Source organism: Apodemus sylvaticus, chromosome 20, assembly GCF_947179515.1.
Source record: "Apodemus sylvaticus chromosome 20, mApoSyl1.1, whole genome shotgun sequence".
Classification (NCBI taxonomy): Eukaryota; Metazoa; Chordata; class Mammalia; order Rodentia; family Muridae; genus Apodemus; species Apodemus sylvaticus.
In genome coordinates this window covers 27,417,319-27,436,438 of record NC_067491.1, presented here as the reverse complement: position 1 = coordinate 27,436,438, position 19,120 = coordinate 27,417,319, and the positions used below count along the sequence as shown (strand labels likewise).

The window sequence follows — 19,120 nt, the reverse complement described above, 5'->3', positions numbered from 1 at the left end:
TTCTTTTTTTTGTCCTACAAAATACCTATAACAATACAGTATTTTATCTGGGGATTATACGATTGGGGATAATGAACTTCAGACTGCTTTATTGTACATGAAATGTCATATTTTAGTACAATGGTTTTCTATTCTTTTAATTATTCCTTTTAAATGCTGATAATACCATCATTTCCATATTTCTATGCTGAAAAATGAAAATGAAAACCTGAGTCAACAATCCAGCTGTTTTCAATCATCTTACAGATAAGTTACTGCTTAGATAAAATTCTTGAATGAATAGCAATTCAGTTTCCATCGAGACTAATGAGTGAATTTGATATAACCTTTCTAGACTCAGAAAAAACTGATTTTCTTCATGATAGCACTAAAGGTTTACATTATTACAATCAAAGCAGGAGCTTAATGCTTCAGTCTCCATGAGCAGCAAAATGTTTTCATTGAAAGAATCTTTGGGGGAGGGGCATGCTATTCTCAGATACCTAGAGACTAACTTTCAATTAGAAATTGTTAATATTAAATAACACATCAAAGAATATTGCAATTAGATCAAAAAGGAATATTCATCTCTAAAAGTTTGTTGGTGTTAACAGAAATTATACTTCGAGTGACCAAAGAATGAAATATCAGGGATGGAGATACGATTCCGTTGTTAAGAGTTCTCCCTGATCTTCAGAAGAGCCTGAGTTCAGTTCCTAGAATGCAAGCCAATTGGTTTACAACTACCTATTCCAAGGGATTGGAACATTTTCTGCCGAATGCAGGCATTTGCACACAAAGATAAAGATACAAACACACACACACATACACACACACACACACACACACACACACACACTTCATACATAAATAACAATAAATCATTAAAAAACATATATGAACAGATTGACTGAAGTTAAAATTATATGACATAGATTTTATCTACAGATTCTTAAGTAGCATACTCATTACTATTTTCAAATTAACATACAAGAATCTCCTAACTACGCACTTATACACATATATTAATGCAAACAATGAGCAAATAAAGTTCGTTCATGAGTCTTTTATGCTAATGTTTTTATGGAAGACTCACCAAAGTTTTTAAGTTTATTAAATATTAATTTCTATGTTTATAACAAGAGGAGGACTGTAGAACATTTGAGATTCACAATGAAGAAACCCATTTTTTAATCAATGCTTAACTGTGTTAGGAACACTGGTGTTTTCAAGCATGTATCTAGAAAAGATAAGCAAACATCTATCTGATGAGGGAAACATAAGGACATTTATCAATGTACTAAAAATATGAAGACACCATTTATTTCTCAGTGAATTAATAATTGCCCATTTTTTTTTGTCTTTTCCTCCTGTGGATTTAAATTTTCTTTAATTCCACCTTAAAAAGGAAAGCTGTTGGTGTTGGAGAGATGGCACTTGAGTCTATTTCAGAGGACCAGATTTGGGTTCCTAGCATCTGTATAGTGTAGTTCATACTTTAGGAAAGAGTACTGGCAAATGATGAAATTCAGTGTTGCTTTACACTTTACTGCAACAATTTTGAAGTGAAAAAATTCCTATGCAACTAAGTTAAGATTCTAACTACATATCTAGAGGGAACCATAGAGTTGCCCTGGCCTAGCACCTTAAGTGGCACATTTTAAATGCTTTTTCTTTTTCATTCTATGGCTCTTGATGCTCAATGTACCTTCCAGATACTGAGAAACTCAATTCTTCTCTCAGGCAGTGCAGCATCCAGGTTTCTTTGTGTTTCTCTGTATGTTCCCTTGGAAGTTAAGGGAACACGGAAACTTGACAGGATCATTGATCTTGGACATCAATCTTGTGTACTCTGTATAGTTCACAAACATCCATGTATTCTGGCAAAGACAATCGTATTGATCCTGGCAATCACCACTATATTTCTGTTTCTGATAAAGGTATAAAATGTTTTATTGCTCTTGATTAAATTGTCACAACTTCAGTCTTGCTGTGGTCTCACCCACCAAAGCCAGGTTTAATTTTCAGCCAGCTCTATCAGGAAACCTTGACCAGGTAAGTAAGCATGGGCGCTTATGTGTATCCTTACAATTATCCGTTGATGCCTGCAGCATCTAGATTTCAACTCAGTTCTGGAAAAAACGTTTTTATTCTTGTCCTCAATTATTTCTCCCCCAAAATAATTTCCCAACTTTAAGTGATCTTCCCTATCAGTTTGCATTCTTAAATATAACTATGCCTATACCTCGCTCTAAAAAATGGTCATAAAATTGAAAAATAAAGTGATACTACTTTTTCATACAGATATTTTTATATGGAATAGTCAATGTAGATGTATGTATTTAGTGCTTTGAGAAATATATATGTTTTACAGGCTTTGGTGAGTTGTTTTCATGTTTTAGAAAGCAATAATTACACACATCTACATTTGTCCCAGGCAAGGAAAATCTTTTTGAAAGTTCAATAAGGTCCAGGAAAACACCTTTTATGTATAATGGAGATACTATTAACACTCTTTCTTATTGACATCATTATTAATTTTCTGACTCTTTAAATGTATTATAATGTGTTCTATCTTTTGCTTGCATTAGTACATAAAATATGCACACAGGTAAACAAATTGTCCTTTAAAAACTAAACGTAGAGAAAAAATAAATGCCATGTTTTTCCTTTATAGATACAGGGAACAGGTCTTATGCTCTAGTCAGTTATTTTAAACTATATATTATAAAAATATAGACAAAACATGTTTTTCCAAAAAGTAGCATACAAGGAGACAATAAAAATGTATGAAATAAAAATTATATCAACTATGATCTTTTACTTTAGTTTTTTCTTTGCTTTTCTATAAGTGTTGCCAACATTCTGAGACAATGCAATATACAAATGTGCTAAGCTACATACACAGCAAGGTCAAGCAAGGCTAATGATGATTAGAAATGTTCATATTGGAGCTTAAACTACTGTTCATAGCACTAGTAATTTTCAACATGAAATGCCAGTATTTGTATACAAACTGGATAATCTATCCGAGATATTAGAAAAATTGAAGTACGGATGGCATTACATCCATGGTTTTATCTAAATTGTTGGACCTAGTGAGAGCAACATGTGAAGGCCACTAGCCCGCTATCTTTAGATGGCTAAATAAAAAATACACAAAGTATGAAGAGGAAATTGGATTCCAGATCAATGGGTTAGTCGTTTACTCACATTTACTCAAGCCATATGTGCAAAAACAGAAAGGAAAAATAAAGTCAAGAGGAAGAATTTTATTTTTCTAGTTATCTTTTCCCCAAAGCTTCTATTTTATCTACCTCATAAACAATTTGGTTCCCAAGGACCACTTACTGTGAGGAAAATATATCATAGCCAAGTTTGTAAGTGAATGACAGCAATATATTATTATTGTTTTGGAGAGAATTTCGTGTATATTCCATGAGAGTGACACCGAAGTTTGACTTTGATGAGCCAAGGCTTGACAGAGCTCCCTATAACTGGATCAGTGCTTTAACAAATCCCAAGGAAGCAGTGGGCTGACCGAGTTAGAGAGCACAGAGCACAGTTGAGGAAATGGTAAGTCTTAGCAGGCCAGATCCTGCCCCTGCTGTCACCACTCAAAAGCCCTGGGCATGCTGGTGAACTGAGGAAGGGCAAGCTGAGATGTAGCAACTTGCTGTGTAAAAGAAACTAAGCCAAGAGGATCAGGATGCCGTCAGACCTGTAATATCTGTGCCTAAGAGAATGGTTGTGTCTATGTGACCAATGCAGACATTGATAACAACGTGACATTAAAGTGTTCATTTCTACAAAAACCAAAACCGTGGCTGCTGTCTGGCATAACTAAGAGCCTCCTCCAGTCTACACAGAAAAGCTGCTCTGGAGGACTTGAGTAGATGTCAGAACAGTTTAGAAAATGCTCACCTGTTTGCCACCAATGGTCTAGGACAGGGACACGGAAGACTTTTTTTGACCATTCTAGGGTCTCTACGTCACATCTTTCCCCAGCCACAAACAGTGTCTTGAACCTGAATATAAGAGAGATAGTGAGGTCAAAGGTTTCCTGAAAGTTAATCTAAAAAATTTCATTTACGTTAAAAACTGTTTTGTCAGTATCTAACCATATCAGTTACATTTATGGAAAATACCCCTTTATGAAGAATATTATCTTTTAAGAGAGTGAAAGAAATTACATGCATGTACTCAAATGTAACATGAAGTTTGCAGCACTGCAGTACTTCAAAAGCAGAATTCAAAACTCCACATAGATGCTCAGCTCTGGGAAGTGCAATTGAGTTGACTTTGTAATGTACCTGTCACATTCCTCTACTGATCAAACCTGAAAAACCTTTCCCCTTGACATTAGCCTTGCTAATTTTAACTCCTAATTTCCTATCTTTATTTTTATGGAGGATGTATCCAGAAATAGGCTCACAAATACCCATTAAGGCAGCAAATTGGATCACACACATGATTCTTTCTCATGCATTCCTTTAGGAGAGATCACTATGCTCTCAACAACATATTTTCTCTATTCTGAGAAACGTACAGACAAAAAAAATGGCTAATAAAGAAGCATCGGCATAGCCTTTAGGGCCAAACAGACTCTTATCACAAAGAACCTGGCTTACTGAAGGATGAAGGAGAATTAACATCACTGACAGAGCAAACTGTGCCCCAGAGTAGAAAGAATAAAATAGAAAAACGGACCTAGTCTGACCCTGTTAGTGATTCATTGAAAGAAAGGCTGTTTTTCTTTCATGGTCATTGCCCTCATGGCCTGACTGTCAGAAGGAGGAATGTGTGGATGAGCAGTTAATCCGTTATCATCAAAGGAAAAACATTCAACAAACAAAAACCTGCCCGCTCAACTTGAACAACGCAGTCCGCCACTGACAGCACCTTACTTCTCTCCACATTGATCACGTAGATCTTACAGTTTTACATAACCCTGCCTCTGTGATTTGGCAACATTCTGCCTCTATTTGCAAAAAGCATACATCACCTTCAATACACCTATTCTTGCTTATGAACATCCATCTTTATGAATCTGAAGGCCATGAAGATTTATTGGATTTCTAGTTTCACAAAAATAGTGAAGTATGGAGGTTGGTGTGAGCAAAAATGTTTGTCAGTTTGAATACGAGTCTTATAATTAAAGAAAAGAATACTGTGTTTGCAGAACACAGAAATTGATGGAGGTACAGTCATATGAGGAGAAAAAAAGTAGTTGCTTTAGGGAATCTTTCATGTTTAATATAGCCTTGAAAGGATTTAGGCCAGGAAGTTGGTTTTTACAAATTTAATGACTAACCCTGGCCTCCACATAAGGACTTCATAGTTGGGAATGAGACAAAGGAAAAGAATGGACATTCCGGGAGTAAGACTACCTGGAGAACTAAGGTAGGTCAAGAGAATGGTGAGATTACACAGTGAGAAACGAGAAAATGGTTCAAGATAAAAATATTAGAGAAAAAGCATGAAAGTCCAAAATGAATTAAAATGTTTGTGGAAATGAAGGCAAACAGGGTAGAAATCTTAGCGGTTTGTCTGTAATGAAGACAGACAGAGTTTAGGGGCTGGAGAAACTTTAACATGAAAAGACACCGGAGGACATATGATAATAGTGATAGAAGGTTTAATGTCAAAATACTGAAAATTATCCAAGGGGCTAAATATTAAAAATAAAATTAATTAAATAAGTAAATAAACAGAGGAATTGACTGGTAACAGAATGAAAGTGGGAAAATTGGAAATCAGTGATTTAAACAAATGATATAGGGTTAATTAAAAATTGGGTTATTAAATAAACAGAATGTTCATGAATATGATATTCCTTTACAGTTATGGCTAAGCTTTACCCCAAAGCTGTAGCTTAGCCTGTATAGGAAGGAAAATGGTAAAACTTCTAGGAGAAACTGCTAGTTGAAGACATGTGATAGAAAATGCATGTGGATCAACAAAGCACAAATGAATATCTGATAAATGATGCCTACACATGAAGGAGTGCCATTTGTATCTGCGGCCTCACTTCTCCTAAAATTCAGCCAAAAGAAAAAAAATTAGCCAAAAGGAAGTGCTTTTAAGCATATCAAGACCACACCTTTCATTTATCAAGCCACAGATGTCTTCAATGTCAAGGTGGTCCTGATGCTGTGTTCTTGATTTCTGTGTCAAACTGAATGTATATATAAGGAACTTCTTAAAATAATTGCTCTTATTTTGCATTGGTTTTGGATGTGGTCCTCCTGTGTAATCCAAGATGGCCTAGAAACCACCATGGATCCAGGATTGGGTTTGAATTCATTATCCCTCTGTGTTTTCTTCCTGAATATTGGGAGTGTGGCTATATTACTGATTTAATTTATCCTACCTTAATGCTTGCCTTTACTGGCAGAAGTTAAACTATGTTAACTAATAGTAATAATGAAACTCATGTTGGCCCTGGGTTATTATCTTATGGCTAATTATCCTAGGAGTGCTCATTATAGCACAGAATATTTTTAAGTAGCAAAGGTAAACTATGTTAATTAACAGTAATAATGAAAAATACACATTGGCCCTGGGTTACCTTATGGCTAATTATCCAAGGCATGTTAATTTTAGCACTGTATATTTTATGTAGCATATTGTTATAGTATAATTTTATTACATTGTCTTCAGATTATAGCTGATGTGGAAACAATCTTCATGTGAACATTAACAAGCAAAAATAGATACTGGATGGCAGATTAGACACAAAACAAAAGGGTGATGGATGCCCTAAGGCTGGAGTTCCAAGCACTTGTGAGCTAGATTTCCAGGCAGAAGATGTTTCTCTTTACTGCTGAGCCACATCTCCAGATTCTTCAGTTTTTCTTATGCTTATTAAAATAGTTTTATTATTTACCATAAGCAAAATTGTGAGATCACTAATGATCAAGAAACTTAAAAGTAGTCAGAACCTATGAGTTAAGAGTTCCCAGAGGTATAAAAGCTACTCTCTGTATCAATTGTCTCCAGCTGTTTGTATAAAACAAAAGTATAGATCTGGAGTAATGGTCCAGTCTTACGAAGACCTGGGCTCAATCCCTAGAACTCATGTTGTGGTCCATAACCTTCTGAGACAACAGTTGTAGGATATTGCATGCCTTCTTCTGACTTCTATGGACACCAGTAGTGGGAAGTACACATACATATATATGGGAAAACCACTGGTATAGGTAAAAACAATAAATCTTTTAAAAATGAAACCAAAAATTGAAAACACCAAAAAAAGGTTTGAGAACAAAATGAGTAAAATAATTTTAAATATTATGTTCAACCAAATATCATTAAGCTCCCAATTTCTTTTAGTGAATGAAACTGTTAGATGATTTCCTGTTTTTTCTAACTATGAGACATTAAAGATATTAAAAAGAATATCTTATTACAAGATATTAAATAGAATATCTAATTAATCTTAATCTTATTGAGATATTAAAGAGAATATCTTATTATAAATCTGTAATTTTTGAGAATTGTGGTACCTGTCTATAATTGGGAGTTGTAGAGAGATTCTAAGTATGTCAGGCTGGGCTACAGATTAAATTCCTGGCCAACAAGGGTCATATCAAAAGATCTTGTCTCAGATAGACCTATAATGTAATGTTATCTTATACATGAATTTCCTTCCTGGCACAGAGCTTACCTTGTGTTAATGAGCTCCTGAACCTAATCCTTGAACCATGACAAAGGAAGAAGGTGAGTTGCCAAATACATTTTGTTTGCAACAGAGAGTAAACAGCCAGTAGGTGCAAAAGAAAAGAGTGAATGTTTCTTTCAAGGCTTATCAACTACCAAACAAGCAAAACTGTTCTTCATTTGTGCCAGCAGATACTAAATAGGTCATCTCAGTGATGTCCCTCAATTTCCGTTCTATGTGACAGACCACCATTATTTTATCCATTGTACTCTCATGTTAATATCTGCCTTCCCTTCTATACTGGCTGGTTTTGTGTGTCAACTTGGCACAGGCTTGAGTATCATAGAGAAAGGAGCTTCAGAGGAGGAAATGCCTCTATGAGATCCAGCTGTGGGGCATTTTCTCAATTAGTAATTAAAGAGAGAGGGCTCATCATGGGTGGTGCCATGCTTGGGCTGGTAGTCTTGGGTTCTATAAGAAATAAAACTGAGCAAGCCAGAGGAAGCAAGCCAGGAGGTAACATCCCACCATAGCCTCTGCATCAGCTCCTGTTTTCTGACCTGCTTGAGTTCCAGTCCTGACTTCTTTCGGTGATAAACAGCAATGTGGAATTGTAAGCTGCTATAAAACCTTTCCTCCTCAACTTGCTTCTTGGTCATGATGTTTGTGCAGGAATAGAAACCCTAAGACACCTTCTGTCTTAACATTATAATTCACCTTTAGAATGCAAAGTTTCCTCTGCTGATATCACATGTTTTTGCAAATTCTGCCAATGAACAACTAGGATTCTGTGTAACAATTTCTCCAAAATACAACCAGAAAGTCAGCTTAAAAAAACCCACAGCATCTTTTGGATCCATCAGTAAAGAGCAATGAACATTTACGACTTCAGAAATGGAAAGGAAAAATGGAGGCAGGCTACAAACACTAAACCAGTTACTGCTTCACTGTTTTCTCTGCTAAAACTTTCTAAAATTAATTAATGTATTTACTTTTACATCCCAATTAAAGCTTACCTTCATAATTTTTCTTTCTCTACCTCTCCCCTCCTTTCTCCTTAAAGAAGGTTATCAACCCCCTTGGCATATTATGTTGTAGTAGGACTACTTGCCTCTTCTCCTATTGAGGCTAGGCAAACATCCCAGATAGGGGTAAGGAATACAGGCCTTTAATCCCAGCACTGGGAGGCAGAGGCTGGTGGACTTCTGAGTTCGAGAACAGCCTGGTCTACAGCCAGGGCTATACAGAGAAACCCTGTCTCGTAAATACAAAGGGGGGGGGGTAAGAAATACAGGACAGGCAACAGAATCAGAGATAGCCCTTGCTACTTCTGTTTAGGGTCCCATATGAAGACCAAGTTGTACATCTTTGACATATGTGTCTAGGGCCTAGTTCTGTTCTATACACGTTCTCTTTTGGGTGATTAAATCTTTATGAGTCCCTATGGGACAGTTTGGTTGATTCTGTAAGTTTTCAGATGGTGCATTTGACCCTGCTGCTCCCTAAATATTTCTTCCTTCTCTTCCATAATGTTTGGATGTGGGCCTCTCTATCTGTTTCCATTATCTGCTTTGTAAAGCCTCTCACATGACAGATTTATTAGGCTCCTGTCTGCAAGTTTAGCAGAGTATCATAAATGGTGTCAGGGGAGGGCTCTGTCTCATGGCACGAGTCTCAAATTGGGTGAGTCATTGGTTGGCCATTCCCTCAATTTCTGCCTCACCTTTATCCCTGCTCATCTAGTATGTAGGACACATTGTGGGTCTAAGTTTGGGTGGCTAGGTTGGTGTTTCCATCCTTCACACTATTATGTCTTACCTTGTTATAGTAGGTGGTAGTTTCAAGTTACATATCCTCTATTGCTAGGAGTCTTAGCTTAAGTCATCCACATAGTTTTCTGGGAGTTTCCATTGTCCTAAGTTTCTAGGTGATCCTAGAGATGCCCCTTTCACCAATTCTAGTTCTTTCTCCCAGTTGTCCCTCCCTCCCTCCGCCCCAAACATTATACTTCCTGATTCTTCCCCACCTCTTCTGACAGTTACCCTCTTCTGTCCACTCCCTGATTGAAGATGGAAAGATCTCCCATGTACCAGTAGGATTTATATAATATAAGTGGTCATTTTACCAAAAGGAATATGCAGAGTCAAAGAGCAATATATATAATACTCATCAAAGTTCTTACACAATTCTTTACAGAGCTTGAAAATCAATACTCAACTTCAAGTGGAAAAACAAAACACAGAATAATGAAAGAAATTCTGTACGATAAAAGGAATTCTGGTGGCATCACCACCACCCTGAAAAAACACGAGTCCAAGTAGGACAAAGACCTCAACATAAAATTGGATATGCTTGGATATACTAAACCTGGTAGAAAAGAAAGTGGAGAATAGTCTTGAATGCATAGGTACAGAAGACAACTCCTGAATAGAACTCCGATAGCTCAGGCACTAATATCAACAAGTAATAAATGGGACCCTGTGAAACTGCAAAGGATACCATCAATAGGACAAAACAGAAGCCTACAGAATGAGAAAAGATCTTCACCAAAACTACATCTGACAGAGTGCTAATATCCAATTAATATAAAGAACTCAAGAAATTAGACACCAATAACCCAATTTAATATGGGGTACAGAGCTAAACAGAGAATTCTTGACAGGAATCTCTTAACAGCTGAGGAGCACTTAAAGAAATGTTCAACATCATTAGTCATCAGGGAAAAGCAAATCAAAAAGACTCTGATACTTCATCTTATACCTGTCAGAATGGCTGAGATCAAAATCTAAGAGGACATATACCCAAAAGATGCTCCACCAAACCACAATGACACTTGCTCAACTATTTTCATTGCAGCTTTATTCATACTAGCCAGAAATTGGCAACAACCTAGATGTTCTTCAACCTAAAAATGGATAAAGAAAACATGGTATATTCACACAATGCAAATCAATTTACTATTAAAAACAAGAGCATCATGAAATTTCTAGGCAAATGGATGGAACTAGAAAATTCTGAATGAGGTAACCCAGACCGAAAAGAACATGTATGGAATGTACTCACTGATAAGTGGATATTAGTCATAAAGTATAGGATAACTATGTAACAATCCACAGAATGACCCCAAAAGCTAAGTAGAAAGAAGGACATAATTAAGGATACTTGAATCTCACTGGAAAATTGATTTTAAAAGCGTAGAAATGGTAAGAAATCTTTTTTACAGGTTAAGAATTTTAATATGTTTTCAAACATTGCACTGATTTAGGAAAAGGGAATTTTACTTCCAAGCCTACAGGAGCAAAGAGTGTTGTAATACATCTGGATGTCCATCTGTAACACCAGGCAAGAGTATTTCCCAATTAGAAAGCTAGGGTGTAGAAAAAAATATCCTTTCATAAGACTTCAGTCCAGCGTCCAACCACTCAATGTCTAATTGGACAGAAATGTTTCTCCTTAGGATAGTTGGCTGCCAAATAATGATTCTTCGGTAGAGATAGCCCAATTCATATTCTCAAATATACCTGAATTACTTTTCATTTTACTAAAGAGAATATCACATAACCAAACACATATGACAGAAAGAAGACAGGAAAGTAGACAAAAATCTTGATTCTGATTATCAGATACAGTCTTTTAAATGACTTTGATGAATAACACTACCCTTAAATGCATACGTACACTAGCAGACAGTAGTGTAAACAATAAGCCCGAATAGTTATGTTTGACGGTAGTGTTTCCTCTACTATTTAGAGAGCTTATATAAATAATATAACTATGCAACTGTAAAATAGGTAAGTGAAAGGTCTACTTGTGAATGCCATAGATCCGAATTCTATTTCTTCCTCCTAATATTTAGGAGTTCTTTTTCAGTTATTTAATTAAATAAATAATCTTCCTGTTCTTTCTCTTGTACCTATTGAGTCTTATAAATGTGAATATTTGGCTGCTCAATAGTGCCTTTGGTGCCCATCAACTGTCCCTACACTTTTTAATTCTTGGGTTTTTTTTTTTGTTTGTTTGTTTGTTTGTTTGTTTTTGGTCTAGTCACCAAAGAATTAACTTCAGCTTCAACTTTTCTTCTGCTCTATCTACTTTACAGTTAAAACTCTAAATTGTTTGTTCTATTTAATCAACTTAATTCTTCGGTTTCAAGAATTGTTTCTCTGTTATGACATCTACCTTTCCATTATATCACTCATGATTATGGCAGTTCATGAGTTGTTTCTTTGAGGTCAGTTACTAGAAAATCATATTTTCCTGTGGTGTATTGCAACTGCTTTTCATATTCTTTGTGTCTGATCATTACATCTGTGTTCAAGACTACAATCACGTTGCCCAAACATTACAGGGTGGCTTCCAGAGAAAAAGGCTTTCTCCTTGCAGAAGTCTGAGAGATACTGGTTGGTTAGTCAGAATATGACATCTGTTGGTTCATGGCCAATTGGTCGGTCTTTATGTGGTTACTCAGCAGTGATCAATGTTAACAATGGCTATGAATGTGATTATTTGGGTTACAAGAGTTGATGACAGTGATGTTGGCTGCATTGGTAATTAGGAAAAAGTTCTTTTTTTCTCATGTAAATTTTCACAGAAAATGTTTGTAATTCCCCTTTTAATTAATTTAGTAATATATATATTACTAAATTATATATATATATATATATATATATATATATATATAATTTTCTGTATTCTTTGTTTACATTCCAAATGATTTCCCCTTTCCCAGTTCCCCCCTCCCCATATGTCCCATAAGCCTTCTTCTCTCCATCCATTCTCCAATCACCTCCCTCCTTTTCCCTTTTTCTACCAGGACAGAGAAAAAGGAAAAAGTATTTAATGATTGCTTGTTGCTTTGTTGATGGGTCAGACAAGCAGACTAGGCTAGTCCATTCATAACAGGACTGGGATCCAAACACTCAAAGAGGTTCTGGAGGCAGATTCCTGGAATCAGAATATTGTAAAGTTCTATAGCAGTTCTGAAGAGAGGCACAAGTAGTCTCTTCTTGTGCAACTGAATCCAGCTTACACACTACACTGTGTAGTTCTATGGCATACTTAAGCATTACAGACTCCAAACAATGGCAAGGAACTCTGTTTCTGATGATGGTTATAGGAAAAGTTGTAGTGCATAGCTTTGCCACGGTGTAGCGAAGAAAAAAATGCTTCTGGACCTATGCTGTGTTAAGTCTAGCATAGCTGCAATGCAGGAATAAATACTAGCAAGACACAGTGACAGCTCATAATCTTGGGGAATGAGAAAGCACATGGTGTTGACTCTGGGCCTTGCAACGGTATCCCATGGCAACAGCCTCTTCTCTGAGTTAGGGAACAAACAGCAGCATTGTCTTTCTGTCACTGTTATCCTTCCTCACCAGCAGAGGTTTGAGTATAGGGTATAAACGTATTACTACTAATTCCAGTCTAAACTCTCAGCAGCAATGTAAGATGTATTATTTCCTCGTCAGGAAGGTCACTGATATGTAATTTGGTTTTTGATTTATGACGGGAGTAAAATACAATGTCATTTAATTTTCTTCTGCATTCATGAAAGTTAAGAACCCGTCATGCTCCAGCTTCTTTGTTCATGAGCTCCTTTTATTACTCACCCATTTCTTTATTCAGTTGTCTATTTCCTTACTGAGGATATTTATATGTTCAGTATATTAAATATGTAATGGTTGTATATGTCATAAACATCTCTCGGTACGTCTTTTAATTTTTAAAACAATGAATGGACAATTGAACAAATTATGGTAGTCAAATTTTATGAATATTTTTCTTAATGGTTTGTGATTCATATTTTGAACGTATTCCTTGAATATCCATGGTGCAGGGGGGAGGGGGTAGGCCAATAGCCATGGATCATATTACCATATTACCATATTACAGATAAATGTGCCATCATAAATACCATGATTTCCTATCCATAGAGAAGGATTAGGAGAATGTTTTTGTCAATAGACTTATGATAAATTCTCATATCCTTTGAGGACTTACTTATGTGAAAAGTGTTAATTTTACTGACCATAATTGTGTAGAATATGATACACAAAAATCTGTGTATAAATAGGAACATAGAAGGAAACAAATGACATTTTAACCTACTGGCAAATATAAGTTCATGCCTTACTTTCAAAAAATCAGGATATATTATGTTAGTGAATAGACATTTAAGAAAATAAATGCCTTCTCAAAACCTCTACAGTTGTCTTAGGATATATGTACTACATAAGTTCGAGAGTATTTTTGATGAAATCTATTTTCTATTTTCAGCATTGAAGTTAGGGACATCCTAAGTATGAATAAATGCAGGCACAAAATGAAGATAATAGAATATTGTAGTACATGAGTCATATAATGCACACTTATGAAAAGTAAGACTATATTGTTTACATTATGTATTTTTAGTAAATCTATGTTTATTGTTTCATAACATGATTTTTGATATGAGTAAACAATACTAAGGATCCTGCCCAATTAAACTTCAATATTTAAACTGTTTAAATTAAGCATAATCTTTAACTTGAAGAAAAACAAAAGCTCATCTTTTATCTCATGTCAGCAGTGACCTAGATTACAGGAATGGAAACAGCTTGAGGATGTAAATTGTAATACTTACATTTGAAGAGATATATCACAATTAATGAACAAAGTAACAGAAATATCTACAGTATCTACAGAATAGCATTACAAAGTTAACGTGGAATAAGTGGTCTCATTACGAACAGATGTAATTTGAACAGTAATATTCACATCATGTCTGTCTGTCTATCTGCATTCAGGTAACACATCTCTTCATTTAAGACATGCTTGTATTAATATTTCCAGAAGACAGAGAAGTACTGAAATAACATGTATGTAAAATCATAATCAGAGTTTTGCTCTTAACTAAAATATAAACAGGATCACCAATAAAAAGAATGAAAGAAAGAAAAGAGAGATGGAGGAAGGAAGAGAGAAAGAGAAAGAGAGAAAGAAAGAAAAAGAAAGAAAGAGAGAAAGAAAGAGAGAGAGAGAGAGAGAAAGAAAGAAAGAAAGAAAGAAAGAAAGAAAGAAAGAAAGAAAGAAAGAAAGAAAGAAAGAAAGAAAGAAAGAAAGAAAGGGAGAAAGAAAGAAAGAAAGGAGAAAGAAAGAAAAAAAGAAAGTGTTCTGTTTAGAGTTGAATTGAAACCAACTAGACTGTAGTGCATAAGAATATGGGAGATTATCCAGCAGTCTGAGTTACATATACAGAGCCATTCTCAACAATATTGTAAATATTTTACTCCTTCTATGGAGGTACTACACAACCAAAAAATAATGCTCAGTTATATTTTGGCTGCAGTTACGTTTTGACTGCAGCTTCTAATGTAATTTGCCCTGTGCATCTCTACCTCACCTTGTCAGAGAGTACTGCTTCCCCAAGGCTGCCCCAGGGTCCTGTTGACGGATGGCTCTAATTGCAGTTGGTGCTGTAAACAAGGCAGCCACTCCATGCTCTGCAAGCACTCGGAAATAAGCTCCAGCATCTGGTGTTCCCACAGGCTTTCCCTGGGATGAGATTCATTTAAAATGTCACTGCATAAATGTCTTACATTTCCATGACACTTGTATACATACACTTTTATCACAGCAATATTAACAAAGACAGCTTCTCAACAAATCTTAATTTTAAAACATACCTTGCTTTGTTATAATCTAAAACTAAGAGAACAATGCCCAGGTTATTTTCTCCCTTTTAGAATCTTGGGGGCTTCTATTGAAATTATTTCTTTTTCAATGTTTTGAAACATTGAAATTAGAAACATAATAGAATCTTCTTTATGTCAAGAAATTAAATATACAGAATAAATTCTATGTTATATATTTATATCTTATTTTGCATATTTAATTAAATGTTTAAATAGAAATAATACAAATAATTACATATGCTTAATAATTATGTTATATATTAACCTTTATATAATATATCTGAACAATATATTTATATGTTAATACTTATACATATAAAATATTATATGTAGAGAATTTTGTGCTTTAAATGAGAAATACTATTGTTTTCTCAATATTAACACACTTATATTTTCCAACATTAAAAGTGATGAGAGCAATTCTTGAGAAAAAAAGTTAAAATCACAATGATTCCTGTGCTTTCACAATTAAAGTTCTATATCTAAAAAAAGAAACTTCTACAAATTAAAAAAATTTACATGCTAGCAAAAATTATATGCCACTTGGCCTTTAAATGAATGTATATATATTCATATTCATATTCATATATTCAGATATGAATATATGAATATATGATATATATGTATACTATGTGAATATATGCATATATATTCATATATGTATATAAATATATACTTAATATGATTATATACACATACATGCATATGTATAAGAATATGTGCATACATACCTACATACGTACATACATACATACATATATACCAAATGAAGGATAATGCATAAAAACATAGTGATGCTGGAAATTATGTAACTCAAAAGCACAAAATATTTTGGTAGGTGCTCTTTTAACTAGCAGAACAGATTCAAAGACTAGTAATTTCCCAACTACTTTGAGTGTTCAGAAATCTTGACTCATCCCGCATCTGTTATTTGTCCATCTCTTCCCATCATAGCTAGAACTTCTATTCTTACACCACGGTGCCTAGATTATTAATGTATGTTGAATAAATGTATATTCATATTTCAGGGTAAAACATTAGGCACAGATTAATAACAAACAAAAGAAAATAGCTATCTTTGTTAGTTTTTGCTGCCTTGAATATTAGAGAATGTAAGACAATCTTGAAAGATGGGGCACCTTATATAATATTTGCTGAGGTCCACTAATCAAATCTCATCTAAGCTTCTCATGGATGTCTGATTCTAGAAAACTCACATGGTAAAGTCTAAACTAAGGCAGGAAGGTGAGAGAATTTGCTTACAGCAAACTGAGAAATCTCTCCAGAAAGAGAACGAGATAAGAACTGACCATCCATATGGTGGTCTGAATGAGAATGAACCCCAGAGGAGCCTATATTTTAGTACTTGCTCTTCAGTTGGTGGAATTCTTTGGGAAAGATTGGGAGGTATGGCCTTGGAGGAGGTGGGCCCCTGGGGGAAGAGTATTGTGGTTTCAAAGTCCATGATATTCAGTTAGCGTTCTCTCTCTCTGCCTTGTGGTTAGATTTCAAGTTTTGCATTCTCAGGAACTGCTCTAGTGACATGGACATGCCTGCCTGCCTGCAGTGCTCCCCACAAAGATAGTTATAGAGTATAACCCTCTGAAACTATAAGCTCCAAATAAATAGTTTCTTCTATAACTTGCCTTGGTTATGATATCTTATCATGGAAATAGAAAAGTAACTACAACAATCAATTTGAGGAAGACCATAGCTGGACAATAGCTTAGATTCAGTTCTTATTTCAGAGAGGGTATTTGGTGAGATATGATTAGGCCTTAGTATTTTTGTTTTTGTTTCGTTGTTGTTGTTTTGTTTTTTAACAATCACCATTAATGTTCTGTAACTATATTTCTTCCCATTAAACAAGATAACCTTGCAGGCCTCTTATACAACCGTAATGCTTTTAAATAGTTTAAATACAATCTATTACAACTGGAAATTCATTGTAATAAATCCTAGAATGAATTTCCATTTATATCATTCCTCTTCTATATGGTTCAGTAAATTCAAATAGTAAAGAAAGCTATCTGTTACAAGCCAGCAACACATGCATATAACGTGAGATAAATTTTGAAGCTGTAAGACCATCGGTCAGGAATGATATTAAAACTTTATTCTTTCTCGTAAAGCAGGTGAACTCTTGATTTATATGTCTTCAAAGTATCTTAAGTATCAATCAACCTTGTGAGCACTGGATAGTGATTTGGTAAATCTGATTTTACCCATATAGAAATGATTTATAAAACAAGCCTTGTGGAGTTGACTTTCCCTGTCTATCTTCCTATTCTTGTGCCCACTAAGTAAGCATAAACCGCGTTGTCAATATTTGCTTGGTAAGTCAACAATTCGAGATGATCTCTTAAAATTGTGTAACCACCACTAAAGTAACACTCTGTGGGCAACTGAAGTAGAATCTCACGGCTTGACAGGGTTAGAAGAAAACGATACTACATCAAACTTGATACTTGTATTTATGTCAGCTAAAAGAAGATGTAAGTGTCACAATGAACATAGTGTACCATGTGAGACTATGGTTGTACAAGGTGTGCTTTGATTATTTTCTAATGTCAATTATTCACATCTGATAATAAGAAATTGATAAACTAAATTTAAGAAATATTACCCAAATATTTTATGAATAACATGGGATAGCATGTTATAATTCTGATGATATGTTAAATAAATATATACCAATATTATATTTATTGAGGGTAAGACTGGAAAACTATGATGTAGAGTTATTACCAGGAATCTTAAAAGTGACATGCAAAGTCTCATGATCCAATGTACACTAACTGAAATAGAAAAGTTCCACTGTTTTGCATCTTTCTCCCTGTTTTCCAGAAGAAAGTTAGGTATTTTAAAAAAAAATTTCCTATTTTAAAATTACTGTAAGCATATTTATTTTTCTAATAATTTCTATATAATCTCAAGACTGATTAGAAGGAAATAACACCACAGAAAATATTTTTCCTACAACGTCCTGCTGATTAGCATAGTTATTAATTCCTGAGTAAATACTTTAGTTAATATCAAGCAGAACCTGTCTAGACATTTCTTTAGAATACATAAAACACCTAGATATTATAAAAGTAAATTGTGGAGCCGGAAAGATGACTCAGTAGTTAAGAGCACTGATTGCTCTTCCAGAGGTCCTGAGTTCAATTCCTAGCAAGCAACCACATGGTGGCTCACAACCATTTGTAATAGGATTTGATGCCCACTTCTGGTGTGTCTGAAGACAGTTACAGTGTACTTATATATATTAATAATAAAGATTTTTGAAAGGTAAGTTGTGCTAGCGTAAACATAGATTTAATAACTACTTATTGAGCATGTATTGAGGGTTAGTTACATATAAAAAATATTTTGTTAAAAATCATGGGCAGGTCCTACACTAAATGTAATTTATAATCTCTCAAAAATGATGTCGAAGTATATATACATACTTATTATAAATAAGAGATGCAGGGCATATACAAAATAAATAGAAGGCATACAGGAGTGTTATGTTGTCAGCTTACTGTCACTAGTTTGTTTTAAAAAAAAAAAAACTGAAGCAAATTCCAGGGACATGTTTCTTTATGAACATTCAATAAAAGTGACATCAATTCCTTATTGATTTTATGGCCTACTCTTTCCTCTCATGTCCTGCACAAGCATGCACATAAACAAAGATGTACGCATAAGCAAAATATAACCTTTGTAATGCCTTTCAAATGAACCTAATAATGCAGCAATCATACTGATCTGACAGTAGAAAATGACCCCAACTCTATAACTCTTATTTCAGTGACTCACA

At 34.7% G+C, this 19,120-nt stretch overlaps 1 protein-coding gene across 1 annotated transcript in view; it reads right to left on the bottom strand.

Moving 5' to 3' along the window:
- The window catches only part of Acss3 (acyl-CoA synthetase short chain family member 3), a 209,998-nt gene that overhangs the window by 67,967 nt on the left and 122,911 nt on the right, over positions 1-19,120 (bottom strand). The window contains exons 8-9 of the mRNA XM_052165757.1: positions 15,024-15,175; positions 3,904-4,007 (exon numbers count right to left, since the gene is read on the bottom strand). Of these exons, the coding sequence (XP_052021717.1) occupies positions 3,904-4,007; positions 15,024-15,175 (256 nt within the window). The remainder of the gene's footprint in view (positions 1-3,903; positions 4,008-15,023; positions 15,176-19,120) is intronic.